The sequence below is a fragment of the Pelobates fuscus genome, chromosome 7, assembly GCF_036172605.1.
Source record: "Pelobates fuscus isolate aPelFus1 chromosome 7, aPelFus1.pri, whole genome shotgun sequence".
Taxonomy (NCBI): Eukaryota; Metazoa; Chordata; class Amphibia; order Anura; family Pelobatidae; genus Pelobates; species Pelobates fuscus.
In genome coordinates this window covers 127,543,907-127,560,321 of record NC_086323.1, presented here as the reverse complement: position 1 = coordinate 127,560,321, position 16,415 = coordinate 127,543,907, and the positions used below count along the sequence as shown (strand labels likewise).

At 41.2% G+C, this 16,415-nt stretch overlaps 1 protein-coding gene across 1 annotated transcript in view; it reads left to right on the top strand.

Annotated features, from left to right (window-relative positions):
- The first annotated feature begins 2,681 nt into the window (after positions 1-2,681).
- Positions 2,682-16,415, top strand: part of MAPKAPK3 (MAPK activated protein kinase 3) — a 43,540-nt gene continuing 29,806 nt past the window's right edge. Inside the window, exon 1 of the mRNA XM_063426616.1 lies at positions 2,682-3,002. Within this exon, the coding sequence (XP_063282686.1) occupies positions 2,808-3,002 (195 nt within the window). The 5' untranslated portion in view covers positions 2,682-2,807. The remainder of the gene's footprint in view (positions 3,003-16,415) is intronic.

Genomic DNA, 16,415 nt, shown 5'->3' with positions numbered 1-16,415 from the left:
AGCTTGCTATGGTAAATAAAAGTCTAAAAACAAATCTGTAGGTGGAGTAAAATCCTCACTTGACGCGTTTCACCTACGTTTTTTCATTCGGTTCCTGCATATATCCTCAGGTTCTTCACGGTAGAGCAGGTCCTTACTCTGGGCGACATAAGTAGGATTATTTCCTTTCTATATTATCGCATTTATATACATACCATACCATTGGAATTTTCGTATGTTTCTTTTTCATATGATGTTCTTACCATCTTGATATCCATCCTTAAAGGCACTATACCTATATCCGTAGACGGGAATTATTCCGTCCAGACCTTCTAAATAGAGCTGAGACAGCTCTATAAAGTATGAGTGTTCAGTTGACCCGCATCTATTTTACTTGTAATTATCCACTGTATTGCTTCTTGTTTTGTATTTAAGATTTATTAATCAGAAGCCTACTCTTCTTTCGTATGTATATTTAGTTTTGAGCAACCAGGGAGGTAGGATATCCGCGAGAAGTCGGCGGATGAAATGGGGCAGTTCTCCGTCTATGATAGATCCTGCAATGCCTCTAATCTTGAGGTTGTTGCGCTGATGTGCATCATCCATGGCGTCTAGCCTTGTTAGTGCCGTCTAGTGGGAGGCCTCTATGGCTTGCGTCTCCTCCACTGTGCCCGTTTGGCATTGTGCAAAGATAGAGACATCCTCCTCCACCATTTTAACCCGATTCATGATGGCCGTCACCTCCTCTTGCAGCACCACTAGGTCTGCACGAAAGTAGGATCTGAAGTTGCTCAGGAAGTTCACTATATCTTCTCTTGTTGCTGGCGCCTTCAGGTCTCCACTCAGCATGGGTAAATCGGGTTGTAGTGCCTCCGGGATGGCATCTGGAGCATCCATTAATTCCTCAGAAGGAGGAAGACTCATGTGGCTTTGGTCCTGCCGCCATCTTGGTTTTAGGCCATGTCAGGAACATGTCTCCGACACTCCTGTTTCCATCCCTGATTGTGTTTTACGTTTCTTTTTTAGTTTTCCCTTATCATGTTGTGTATCCAGATCACTGTTGGGGCCAGATTGTTGTCGCTGGAGCGATAGTGCCGGGGTTATTGCCGTTGTAGTTATGGAGCTCCACCATCGTGCGACCGCTCTCGGGAAGGTTCAGACCACGTCCCCTGGAACCATTATTCTAGCAACAGAGAATAGTGATTATGGTGCATGAAGTGTTTTAACTACTTCTCTACTAAGCAGGGCACTCATTCTCTTGTACCGTACACAGATGACACTTTCCCATTTCTTGTCACTCCACATGTGAGGTTCTCTTTTCATTTATGATCACTTCATTGAGTGACTTCTCCTTTCGTACTGACTCTGACACTCTTACAATGTTGCAACTTATTTTATTTATCAGTTATCTGTTTCACTAAACATTTGCTTTGTTTTGCATATCTTGTTATACTACTTATCTATGTCATTAAGTTATTAAGTTTACAGTTTTTTCATATGCTGTTAGCACGTTCTTCATATTTTTTTTTAGGTTTACCCTTACATTTCACAGGGAGCTGGTATCTTCTTGTGTGAGTTACACTGTATTCAAACAATACCCCGTAGCCTGGATTTGTCATGTCTGCTTAGATGTTCCTTCTTATTATTTCCTTCCTATTTTCACTCTCTACCGAAAGTTACAGAAACTTTATTTCTAGCTTTTTTGATGATTTGTACTTTCTTTCCTCTTTCCTCTTTTTCCATCAACTCCCATCATGCTTGACTAAGTTACCACTAACTCACAGCCACGATACCTCCATGCTTAAAAGATTAAGTGTTATGGGGCAAAGTACACCACTCTAGCCTACATTCTTATGGCACTTGACTTCATAGACCTTTAGATTGTAAGCTCACGGGCAGTGCCCTCTACCTGTTGTATCGGTCTGTTCTTATTGTGTTTGTCTTTTTTCCAATTGTACAGCGCTGCGGAATTTGTTGGCGCTTTATAAATGCCAGTAATAATAATAATAATTATAATAGACCGCCTTATTTTTTTACAGATGCAACTTCATCGTTGAGTCATTGTAACAACATTCAAAATTATGCAACCACTCTTTTAGAGTCAAACTCACACTCGTATGGTGTGCAATATTTTATATTAAGCCTTTTTAAATTAATTTCCTTTTTTTTTAAATTTCTTATTTTTTTTTTTTTTAAGATTTTGTTGTTTCTCCAGAATGTTTAGTGGTGTGTGAGAACATTTAGTACAGCCCCCCCCTCCTCCCCCCCCCCCCCCCCATTGCTCTTGAGGATTACAATATGCTTAACACCAATTATTGCGGAACATATGATCAAAGCAGACAGACGTTTAAGTATTGCTAAATAACATGGACACAGAGCTAAATGAAGGACTGTGAGAGCTTTGTAGGGTCTGTCAGATTAGTGGACATCATTCACAGTCTGAGTTTCAGACACTAATCCTACAACACTACAAGAATATGATAATTTAAAGGCCTAATCCTATAAGTAGGTTTAGATTTCATTAGGAGCACTCTGTGTATAGCATTTAGTCTGTTAAACAAATTAAATGTATCTCAGTGGTAATACTTCCTGTGAATGGCTCAACAGACAGGCCAAGAAGTGGTTAATCATGAGACTGTACTTCCCTTCCTCTCCCTCCCTCCTCCCTCCTCCCTCTCTTGCTCTCCTTCTTGTTCCCAGGCTCCCCCCCTCCTTAGTAGAGGCAGATTTGCTGTGGGAGGTTTCTGTCACAGACCCTGGGACTTTAGCACTGAGCTGCCGCCATGAGGCATGTATTGGTGACTGCTGGAAAGTCCTGAGTGGGCACTATGGAAGAGAATGCCAATGTTCCACAGACGGTTGCCCAGTGCCCCACTCTGCAGGTCCAGCCCATCAAGTTGGAGATTAAACGCCATGCCATAACCGATGACTACAAAGTGTCTAAGCATGTCCTGGGCCTGGGCATTAATGGCAAAGTGTTGGAGTGTTACCGGAGGGATAGCGGGCAGAAGTGTGCACTCAAGGTGAGTGCCAGTTATGGGATGGTCAATGAGGGAAAGTAGAGGTGTGTCCGGTGTGAGTACCGTCCTTGTTGGATGCGAAGGGGTGGGCACTACCAGGTATTGGGTGAGGGTACACATTGTCGAAGTGCCAGTCTATAATATACAATGGACGGATTCATTTGCCAGTATCGCTTGTTATATTTATAAACCCAATGACTGCTGCATGAGTGTCCACTTGAGTGAAGGTGATATAAATGAGTGCAGGTGAATGTATGTATGAGTGCCAGACGGAGGAGAGGGAGGAGAGGAGACCAAATATTGTGGGTGGGTGCCATGGTAATGGGAAGTATCTAAGTATTGCTGAGTAAGAGTTTTCAGAAGTGGCACTTGTCTGTGTAAGTGCCATTCTAGAGGGTTATACGTCTTCCTTGTGAGAAACAACCTTGAGAGAAGGTTACATATAGGGGCTGTTTAAGTGCCAATGTTAGAAAAAGTGACAGCTATGAATTGTATAAATAAATCTTGAGAGGAGGTTACAGAATGAGGCATGGTTAGGAAGTGCATGCCAGGTGAATGCCAGTCTTGGAATTAACTTACAGATGTGTCTATAATGGCTCTCAATACAGGAAAGGTCCAGCTGGCATGAAAGTTTTCCAATATATTTAGTGTTATCCTAGTACTGGGAAGGATGTATTCATGATTACAGGGCTCCAGCTTTGGGTACGTTGGAGGGAATGGGCAGTCAGTGTGTGCCAGTTTCACTGATTCATGTATGTGATATTATCTATCCCTCTAATACAGATGTTTGCAGCATGATTACTGTGAGTTATACGAGTTAGATTAGGAGTGGGAAAGGGTATAGGAATTGGAACTAGTGGTTTTTACACAACACACACTTCAACGACCAGATGCTAAATATATTTGTTGTCCAATGGTTCTTTGTCCAGGTGTGCAATGAGAATAAATGTGCTGATTGTGTGATGTGCTTGCTAGAAGATTAGTCTATGTTGTTATAAGACTGTCTTCAAGGTAGGTATGTCCCAAACTATTCACTTTGTAGTGTAAATAAAAGAAGAATCTGTACAGCCTTAGGGTTAGAAATTCGACACTGGCTGACTGTTACCGTGTAACTTTTGATGTGTCTGTTTGACGATGTACGTTTTGGAAAATCTTTACTACATTGTGATTCTGGGTGATTCCATGTTACATTGTTACTCACAATGTAGACATATAGCATTTTGACTGTTGGGGAAAATATGTGACATTGTGACACTGGTTAAATCTGTGTTACCGTATATTGTGATTATTGGTGAACCCATGTTACATTGTGACTGTGGGTGAATCGGTGTCATACTGGGATTCTTTGTGAACCAGTGTTTCATTGGGATTCTGGGTGGATTCATGTTATATTGTGACTACGTGTGATTACATGTTACTTTGGAAACCTGTAAACGTATGTGTTAAATGGGGACATTGGTTAATTACGTGCTGCACTGTGAATAAAAAAAAACAACAAAAAAAAGAAGAAGAAAATTGGCTTAAACAATATGGTCGCTCTCCCACCTGTCAATCAATTCTAGTCATAATGTTAGTGTGACAGGAAAGTGCTGGAGAACACTCCTACCTATACTTCTCCTGTTCTCCATCATAGTATCTACACTGGATGCCTACTCTTCTAGGAAGTGCGTCTAGGAAGAGCAAAAATGCGTTAGTAGAGAAAAAGTCACAGGAACTACAGCACATGAACTCTAGTTACTGTGATGACTCCTGTAGCAATTCCAAGGTTGTGACAGATAATCTATATTGATGGCAATACACCCATTATTACAGCATTATGAAAGAGGATAGGCCTGTTTGAAGAAGAGTTCTCAAACAGGGCCGATATGTAGCAGGAGGTGAGGAGGAGTAGTAGAAACATGGAGCTGTGTGCCTGGAGATGAGGTAACATAAAATTATAGCTGCTAAAGTAATTACATATTATTGCTTTGGGAGTTTCTCTTTGTTAACTCGAACCTGTCCTGACAGATTTACTTTAAACTCGAGTAAATAAATTAAAGAACTATATTTTATTGAAAAGTTGTGGTCAGTAATGCATCTCTAACAAAAAAAAACGTTATTGAAAAGACCAGCTGACATACACTAACTGGGGGAAATCTGATACTACCAAGTTATTTGGGAAGACATGATCACCAGAATTTCTTTGTTTATATATATATATATATATATATATATATATATATATATATATATATATATATATATATATATATTCTGGAAGGCTAATGTGCAAATGTATTTTTCATGTCAGTTTTCATAAATAAATAATTCAATTCTTGATCTTCGTTTGGATATTGAAAAAAATAAATTACAAAACTCCATATAAGTTCCATGTTAAGATGAAGTCAAAAATACAATATTGGTTTCTTTTATTTCTATGTTCTAAGTCAAATGACTAGAAAGATTTATGAAATCCCTGCTGCCCCGTTAAGTATCTCACACTTCACAGTGCACAGTGCTTAGTCTTGGGCAGTATGCAATTTACACCTGGAATTGCATAATTCATCTATAACTCCTTTGTCAGTTTTGGGTGGATCAACCACGCTATCAGTCACAGGATCACCAGACATACAGTATCAATCACAGGATTAAAAATGGTTCCTTTATTTATATTGTGCAGTGGATTCACAGTAATCTTACATATGTATATATACATGTACATATGCACATACATGTACATATATATACATATACAATGAATCAGATTTGATAACAAAGTCATTGAATTAGGGATGTAGTGTGTGCATCTTCTCCGAAATTCCATTTTCTGAAAACACATCTCTCAGTCTATTCATTCTGTTACATCTCTCTTCAACTGGTTTCTAATACCCATAACTGTGATTTGTTAAAAGATCTAAGCAGGCTAATGATCTCATGGATCACCATTCTCGCCTGGGTTTTAATCACTTCTCAATCAATGTTAGGTTCCATTTTCTTTTAAAGATACTTCTAAACATTACAAGTGACAGAGTAATCCAGTTCAGTTCAGGCACTGCCAGGGCACACAATGCAAATGAGGAGGAAAATAGAAACATTGTTTCTGGTTCTCTTCTTCCATTGTGTCTATTTTTAGAAAAGGACATTGTTCAATGATAAAGATTAATATTACAGTGTGATTTTTTTTTTATTTTTTAAATAATGTTTTATATATGAATACAAGTCTACGCTAGGCACAGGTTACTACAACCAACTTTTGACTACCTTAGCAAAATCAGTAGAAACCAAGAATGTGCAATGTCTGGCTCAATTGTAGTCTGATACAGAATATATGGTAATCAGGTACATATAAATTCATCGTGTCAGACATTGTGACATTTAGCCGTTAATGTACCTTTAGTCTGTACTGCGTCTTTAACAATGACCCTGTGACCTGAAAACATATGTGTGTTGGGGGGTGTTTTGGGGGGTTAACTAGGGAAGGAAACCCTCAACATGAGGCTGGCAGATGTTTGCTGTAGGTTTCTTCATTTTAAGACCTCATAGACAAATATTTGTTCAATCCAGGGGAAAAGAAAACCTAATTAATACATAAGGCTTTCTAAATTAATACATTGCAGCTTTAGGTGAATCTCTGTTACACTGGGTCACAGAGTCAAATTTATTTATCCATTAAACAGTGAATTGTTGTGAATTGAAATCACAATTTAGGCACAGCTTGGTTATTTTAACTTACAGGGAATCTCCAGTCACCAAAACAATGTAATCTAAACGGTCAGCTGACTCTCTTAACCAGTCAGTGACTCCCCATTCGCTAAACTGCCTTGAGAAAGGTATGTTTCTTTCCAAGCCAGATTAGTGAAGAGGGAGTCAATGACTGGCTGAGAGCATCAGCTGGCCACTTTTAGCCAATCAGCGGTGCCCCTGCCCGGCGGCACTCTGCATTTCCTGAAACCGAAAATTCTGAAGCCAGATGCCTCCAGGGGAGGAGTGGACATCGCTGCTGGAGGCAACTTTGGGGTTAAAGTGTTCAAGAACGGTTTAACCCCTTGAAGTTAGAATGCCTCCAGGGGTCTCCTGGCACCATAACAATATAATTTAGATAAACTTGTTTTGGTGCCTGGAGTGTCCCTTTAAAGTGTACAATTTGGTTTTCTATACAGTACAAAAATTATTTAGTGAATTATCTAATGTGTTTCAATGTGACTCTACCAGTATAAATCTAAAGTATTTTTCCAAATGAACTATTTTGGCTTAAATTTTCTATTTATCTTTTCAATTCTTCACAATATCCAGATTAGTAAATAAACCATAATTGACTGTGGATTAAACTGCTATACTGTGAATAATGAATCTATTGTATTGCAACTGTAGCTGACTCTGATATATTGTGACTGAGTGAATCCTTGTTACTGTGAATGCCATGGCGTAGTGCTTGGTGAATCGGCTGTATTGTGACTGCACATGTCATGACATGGTATATACTGACTGTTGACGAATTAGTTGCATTTTGACAGTCAATGTCACCGCATGATGCATTACGACAATCAGTGAATCATTGTGACTTTGTGTGTATACTTTGTTGGTCTGTGTTACCATGTAGATCATATTTGTCACAGTGCTTTACTTGTAGAATGCCAATACATTCCTAAACTAAGGATTATGGGTATGCAAAACAAGTCAAAGAAATAAACTGTGATAAACACATGGTGAACATATTTTAGAATCGAGAAGCGTGCTGTTCATATGAGCTTACAATCAAGAGGATATTACGACTCTACATATCTGTATATGTTGCACTGACTACGTCACACGATGGCCCTGGCTGAGACTATGTATTCTTTGTGTTTGTTCAGTTACTGTGGGTGTAAGATGCATATTGTTTTTAAGGGTGTGTTTCGTTAGATAGACGGGTGTGTCACTATTCAGGGTATTGAGGAATGTTTGTCAGTTAATGTTTAACTCCATGTTGGCACACAGTTCACTTGCAGTGAGTTAATTCAAGTAGAACAGTCATTTCTCTTCAATCGCTCCATTGAATAAATATTAACAATCGCCTCTAATTTGTGTTAACCCACTTTTCAAGCGATGCTTCATTTTCGTTTGAGTGTATGTTAAGATTTAGCAACTAAGGGGGCGGGGCCTGACCGCCATGCTGACCGGTCGCTGGCCACAGAGGCTCCCGATGAACCTGGTCCACTATGGTTAAAAATATAAGCAAAAACGCAAACGGAGTGACCTGAAGCTTTGTCAAGCATCCGGGCAGAAGCTGGAGCCACCGCGGACCCTGAGATCGGGAGTGCCGGAACCCCCTGCGGGCGATACGGGACTTCGGGGTCTGCGGCCTATGAGGGTGGAGAGCGGGACGGACGGCCGCCGTCCTGTTTGCGAACCTGGCCGCCACTTAACAGCCTCGCGATGCACCTCACAGGCCTCGCTTCCCCCCCCTTGGACCGGGGGGGTTATCCCGGTCCCCACCGGGGGGAATCCTCACCCTACAATGCACAGCATCGGAAGGCGCGCACCACGAGCCAGGCCTCTAAAATGGCGGCGCGTGCGATCAGCACTACATCACGCAAGCTCGCATGCCTTCAGGCGAAAACAGCATCACCCTCACCGACTAAGCCCGCATGGGACCATGCCTTCCGACTACAAGGAGAACAGGCTGGGGCAGGAGACGGATGACAGCCTCGGCGAACAGAGCCCACAGAAGCATCACTCACCTGGTATCCCTGAGGCTGGGCCTGGGGGAAAATGCCGACTGAAACAAACCAACGGAAAATCTAAGCCGACACCAAGGCAATGGAGTCCATCGGCTGCCCTTCTCACTCGCATATGCCACTGACCAACGAGCGGCTCGCCCACATCATGAGACTCTCATACACAGACCTCCATACATCACCCAACGAAGGTGGCCAACCCCAGCCTTGGACTTGCCAACCACCCAGTGCCCTCCTATGTTGCACCATAGCACTCTGGGGACAGGGACATACATGTGGACAGGTCTTCCACCGGTGGTTTTACTTTTAATTTTATTTTTACTTTTCCATTTTTGACAATATGCACGCTTGCTATTGTACGCTACATTGCTATGCCATGCTAATTAAGCTACCCTCAAGCTGCTGGGTAAAGCCAGGAGCTTCGGTCTCCTTAAATAAGCGCAAAATGTCTCACATATACTGCATAATTGTTTAGCTATAACTAGCATTACGTCAGAGGCATATCAGCTGCATGCATGTTAGCTTGCAATGTGTAGAAAAGTGCAGTGCATGATGTAGTAGCAAGCAGGATATAATCTGTGTATATAATCACCATGCTTATCATACCTTTTGTAAACAGATATAGATGCAAGCGCTTACATTTAAACCTATGAAGTCTCGTGACCTAAGACTACATGAGCCTGCTCTATGTACTTAAAATCATTATTGTTACCCCCTTTTTTTTTAAAATTTATTTTAAATTTTATTTTATTATGCTTAAGTAACTATTCCTAGTACGGGCCTGGGCATCACCTAACCTACCCACCTGCCCGCATATGTATAGCTGTTAGCAGTAAGGGGCAGGGAAGTCCCAGCGGAATCTACAAAGCAGAGGCTAGCTACTAGAATTCAGCTTGTTTACATTCAATCGACTGAACCAAAGTCTACTTTGCATTACTTTTGGTTTTATAGTATTTTATTTTATTGTCAGTTTGCATACCCGTTCTTGTCTACTTTGCTACGCTGCATGTTGCATGTTCACTGACATAGCTACTACTTCGCCTGAAACCAAGCTTGTATGTTAAAGATAAAAATTGTGCAGTTGTAACTTATGTTTGCTATACCAGAACCGCCGGCAACTGCTGTTGTGGCAGTAACGGCAAGTTTGTAATTTCTATGCACACCAAAATAAAGAATTAAAAAAAAAAAAAAAAAAAAAAAAAAAAAAGATTTAGCAACTAACATCACAATCTGGTTCAGTTCAGGCACAGTAACGGCACACAATGCATCAGAGTAGAAGAAACACAAACACTAGGGACGGATTTATCATTTAAAATGTTGTAATCTTAAAGGTGGCACAAAGTACTAAAAGCGGAGCAATCACCGTGGAAACCAGTAGAACCAAGAGGCGCGTTACATTTATGACTCTTCCCCTTTCGGAGCATGACACTTTGAGAAATATCCTAGTTTCTTCTTTATTTTTGCTGACTGGTGTGTGCAAGGTTCAGAACTAACGACTGAAAAGGAGCCAAAAGGCAGACACTCCGTCCTAGGATACATGTAAAAACACTGTAGATTTTTACAATTAATTTTATTTTTCAGACCTCATAGAAACATCAACATTATATTAACATCAACATTAAATAATGTTCTCCTTTCAGCTTGGAAAAAACAAAAAAATATCTCTTTTGAAGAGCTATAAATCCTGTGATGCTTCTTGGGAGTTGTAGTTCTTTAAGAACAGGGGATATAACCTTTGCCACCTATAAATTAAGCAGTATGGTGCAGTAGTGGTTTCAAACCCCTATTACAAAAAGTACAAGGTGATCCATGCACCCTGTTTTGACAAGAGTGGTGGGCATAATTATTTCTGTAACTAGATCCAGAGTTCTTGTGACACAAACACATGCGTTCCATGCTGTGAGTGAGCCCAGACCTTTAAAAAGAAAGTGATGTGATGGGATCTCTCCCCATGCAGAATATAGACATAATTTGCTGCCGTGGTTGTTAGTGTTTACTTCGAACTGCCAGTTCTACACACAAAGGTGTTTATATGTGTACCAGATTCTCTCACAATATATTTCTAATAAAAGTGAGAATTCAAAGTATATTCAAAGCATTAGGACGAAATAGCTAAGCTGGTAAAATCTCTAAGTCAGCAATGCTTCAAGTCCATCTGTTTTGGCCTCAAATTTTAAATCCACTTTGAATTCTCTATTTATTTATTCATAAAATATTTTACCAGGATGAGATTTCTCTCGTTTACAAGTATGTCCTGGGTCCACAAAGCATTGCATTGTTACAATAGGATACAATATTACAAAAATACAGTATACAAACTATAAATATATACACACATACATACACACATATATACATTTAATACATAATAGGTAATAAATATATTCAACCATGACAGGTGCATTCTGTGCTGAGGTATATTGCCATAGATCTCTTAAAATGTTTTAGATTGAATGAAGATTTGACTGTGTCCCTGGGGTTATTCCATAATTGTGGCGGTCTGTAGGAAAAGGAGGATCGAGCCACTTTATAATTGTATTGCGGTATGCTAAATATCGTGCTAGTACTGGATTGGAGGTTATAGGAGGTGGGTACATCCGGGGAGGGCATTCTACTCAGGTAGGGTGGGAGCTTCCCAGAAATGCTCTTATGCACAAGGCTGAAAAGATGAAGAGTGCGTTGGGATCCCAGCGACAGCCAGTTTAGCTCTTTTAACATGTCACATGGTGGGTAAAGTAATTACATTCTAGTACAAAGCGGCAGAGCGAATTATATAACATATTATAAGTTCATTAAGGTGGGTTTGCGGTGTGGGTGCATACACTACATCTCCATAATCAATGACCGGCATTAGCATTGGTTTCCTTACTGTAGGGCTTAGGCAGGATTTGTTTCTGTACAGGGCACCTAGTTTTGGGTAAAGTTTTGAAGAGATTTTTTTAATGTGAAGGCCAAAGGAGAGATTGGGGTCTAGCAACATACCTAGATATTTAAAAGAGCAGACTGCTGTCAGTGTGCTATTTGAATTTGTTCTGATACACAATTGTTGATTTTGTAGTTTACATAATTTAGGTACAGTTCCAAAGATCATTGTAATGGTTTTGTCAGTGTTTAGGAAGAGTTTGTTATCCGCTATCCACTTTTCTACCTCTGTGAATTGGTTTTGGAGCCTAGCCTCAAGCTGCGGTAGCTTGGGTTTACTAGAGTAGATTACAGTGTCGTCTGCATACATGTGGACAGTTGAGGATTTGCAGATGTTATGCAGATAATTATAAATAATGTGAATAGCAGGGGTCCAATTTAGTAAATAACCTTGTCTGTGTTTCCGTGCACACAAGTTTTCATGCTGATGGATAGCACTTGAAAAGTTCTGCTCTGTAGCAAGTAGAATTCATTTTTTATAGGAGGGAAAGGCAGAATTACTCAAGAAAGTATCACAAAGAAATAACTTGATTAGTCCGATTATGTCTCTTGAAAATGTCTATTGCTGAAGTGCTTTATGGGTTTGAAGTGTTTCTTTAAAGCTTGGGTGCCCAAAAGGTAGATCCCAGATGTTGTAGAACTACAACTCCCATGATGCTTTGCATGCCTTTAAAATGTCTTTGAAAACTACAACTTCCATGATGCTTTGTCTTTCTAAACATCTGGGGAATCTACCTTTTGGGCATGATTGCTTTAGAGGAACACTGTAGACCCCCAGATCATTTCATCAAATTGTAAATCGCTGCAGAATAAGCTGGAGCTATATAAATACCAATAATAATAATAATAATAATAATAATAATAATAATAACAATAATCAAGTGGCCTGCATGCCATGTCCCATTCATATTGACACTGACGGTCACTAGAGGCACTTCCAATGAAATAGGTCAGTAAAGCTGGGCTATGTTAATCAGATGATGTTATATAGGCCATTTGATTGGCTTGGCGCAGTGCAGAGTTTTGCTGCCCATGCACCCTGGCCTCTCAGTGTGTTCCTATGGGAGATCATCAAGACCGATGAGGCAGGGCCAGCCATGGAGAGAGCGGCATGGTATGGGAGAAAAGGTGAGTAAACATCTTTTTTGCACGGTGACTAGTTAGGAATGCACATTTTTATTCCTAACACTATATTGATCCTTTAACCCCTTAAGGACCAGACTTCTGGAATAACATGTGTCCTTAAGGGGTAAAGAAGGAACTGCATGGAAATGCCATAACCATAGTTTAGTTGCTTCAGTATCAATACTATTTTTTTTTTCATGCAATATTCCTATAATGCAGCATACTCCCTTTCATTCACTTGCATTATATCAACAGTATCATTGCGTCATTCAGTCTCTCCAGACTCCATATCAGTAGTATCATCGCTTTCATTCATTCTCCCTGTATCAGCAATGTCACTGCTTTTATTCACTTGCTTTGCATCACAGATAACATTTCTTTCATTCACTTGCATTGTATCAGCAGTGTCAATGTGTTCATTCACTCTCTCCTTATCAACAGAAGCATTGCTTTAATTTGCTCTCCCTGGATGAGCAGTATCATTGTTCTTATTCACTCGCATTTTATCAATGGTGACATTGCTTTCATTGATCCGCATTGTATCAGTGTTAAAACAGTTTTATTTTACTTGTATTATAAGAGCAGTAACAATGCTTTCATTCACTTACATTGTATTAGCATTATCATTGGCTTTATCCACTCATATGGGCTATAACTACTTTCATATACTCTTCCTATATCAACGCTATTATTTCTTTCATTCACTTTCCCCGTTTTAGCAATGTAACTGCGGCCATTCCCTCTCCCCATAATGACATTGCTTTTTTTCCCATCCACCATTCATGTGGAGTAAGCATTACAATTTTCATTCATTCTCCCTGTATTAACAGTATCTCTACCTTATTATATACATGCAGCCAGGTCACGGCTGTTTTGGCAGTATTACAGCTTAATTCATTCTCTGTAATTAGAGATGAATTATGTCTGTAGCACCAGCCTGAATCTCTGTTTTCATTCACACTTTATTAGCAGATATGTTATCTGATTAGTAGCTTGAGTTAATAGCTTATTTTTTATCCTGTGATGAGATCAGAGAAGGGTCACCTTCGCAGTCACAATGCCACTCCATATAAACTTACTGCAAGGTGTGCTGTATCTGTGCAGGCTGATGCATGTATTCCTAACTGACAATTATATACATTGTTCCATGTGTGTCATAATAATTCCCTGCTAAGGGACAAAGCAAAGTGAGTCCAGCAGTCAGGTCCAGCCTTGGGCCTTTAGGCTCCCTGTGAGAAAACTCTTTATAGCGCTCCTGCTTGTTCACATCTACTAAACCATGTATAGTGTGTGTGTGTGTGTGTGTAGGGTTGTAGTGTTTGTATAGAGGCTTTATTAAATTATTAATTATTAAAAAAAAAAAAAAAAAAAAATAATCACTCTTCCTTGCTGTTGTTACTTTGCAGAGAGGGGGGCATGCTGATCTCTGATGGTCTGGTATGTTGGGAATCTGTTCTGGACCTCTGTGTGCGATATTTGTTATGGGCATATTGACTGTGTGAGATTTATGTCTGTATTGACTGTGTGTGGTATTTGTCATGGGTATTTAATTCATATTTGTATGCACACAGTTATACATATATACTGTTAAATACAGCCACACGCACACAGTTATACATATATACTGTTAAATACAGCCACACGCACACAGTTCCAGGCACATAGTCACTTGCACACAGAAACACACATACAGTTTCAGACAGACAGTCACACAAACACACGTTACAGACAGTCAAACACAGTTACCTCTTTCCATTATGGGCACTGAGGGAGGGAGTGGAGGCACTGCGGGATGTCTTGTTGATGTGGTATGAGGGACTCCTTCCTGCTTCCCCTCAGTGTGCAGCAGTAACTGGGCAGCAGGTCCAGGCCACATTTAGCTCCACCATGCTTCCAGTTAGCCCCGCCTGCATCATGTTTAACTCCGCCCTGCCTTCCTTACTTGCATCAGGATTTGTAACTTGCCACTGGACCGCCGCCCACCTATAAGGCCGACCATGCCAGCTGCCATGTGTCATGCTTTATATTGGATCCCGTTGTATGTACTGCTACAGGTAGATTGTCATTGGGAAGGTTATGGAACTAATGGGGTCCATTATTAATTAGGATAAATTGCAATCCCCCCTTTTTTCCCGTCTCACTCCATATATAGTTACAGATGAAACTGGTGAATGCGAGTATATTTACCTTCCCTATAACCTAGCTGAATGGAGGAGCTCAGTCCGTATTGCAATAGCGCCGTCTATCCCCAATGTAGTGTGCCAAGTCCTCTCCCCTCAAACAGTGCCAGTCCATCAACATGCATGCAGGGGGATAACTACCAAATTAAAATAAAGAGAATAATAGGGGAACAGAAATTTCCCATGATTTTTTTAATGTTATGTTTGATTATCCCTATATCTATGAGGTGTGAAAAATCTAATTAACAGGGTTAAAGTAAGAATTGTTACGACAGTGGTGACAGAATCTCTTTGGAATTTTTGCATATTTTGCAAAGACCCCAGGTGATGACATTGTTGCTTGGGTTGCGGTGTGCAGTAGAAGTGAGGTATACTTACCTGATCTTACCTGGTGCTTCATCTGCCATGTAAGTGCTGTACTCCTATACAACACTCATGTCTTAATCTCGCAAGACCACTGGAGCCTCTATAGGTATTGTCCTGCTATGACTGAGACAATGCCATTTTCCCACAGCTATTACAAGTGATGGCTTGGGAAAGTGACAAAAGGTCAATAGCTTTATCTTTTTAAAAGTTAGGCATTTGGGGGGGCGCAGCTTGCCCAACATGTCGACCGGTCGCACACTATCAGAGCTTCGGGAGTAATCCTGACAAAACAGACCATATTTGCCGGCTTTAAAGGCTCTAATGCCTAACCTTGGACTACCTAAAGCCAACAGACTTTCAGCTCACCCATCTGACGATCTGCGAGGTAAATCCTGCAGGACGACTCACAGAGAAATTAACATGGCCTAACAGCGACCTGGCTGCGCGGGTCTGGGAGAGACGGCCAATCCCTCAGCCTGCGCTCCTGCCGCACCCAAAGTGGACTTCCCTGCTTACCCCTCCCCCCTGCCGGTGAGGGTTATCCCGGCAACCACAGCCACTTACCTGCGTCTGGGACTGTCCTGAGTGCACCTCACCAAAATCCGTGGGCCTAATGGCGGCTCTCAAAATGGTGCTGGAATACAGCACCGAGAAGCATGCAAGCCCTGCTCTGACCTTCTTGGCAACCTTCGACAAAATATGTAAAGCCTTCTGGGAGCAGCTGAGGCTCCGAGCAGACCAACTCCACAAGCCCACAGGCACGGATCCCGCATGAAAGAGCACTCACAAGCTTCCTCATCCCCCACTGAAGCTACTGAGGGGGCACAAGAGCTTGCAGTGCTCGGGGCAGCGAAAACGACCATCAGCACCCTCCAGAGGCCACACGAACACCAGGCAGATGAGGCAGATAAAGAGACATGCCGGTGAGAGCCGCTGGAGCCGACTACTGCCTCGTACTGACTGCCGAGCAGGAAAGGGGCCACAACAAGAGCAGGACGCGTCCGAACCACCGCAGAGGCCGGACAGGCGGCTGCTTCAAGACACAGGAAAGAGGTATTCACCTACAGCACCTGGCAACCCAGCCTCCAGAAGGGGCATCGGCTGACCCACCTGGCGCATCCAGAGAC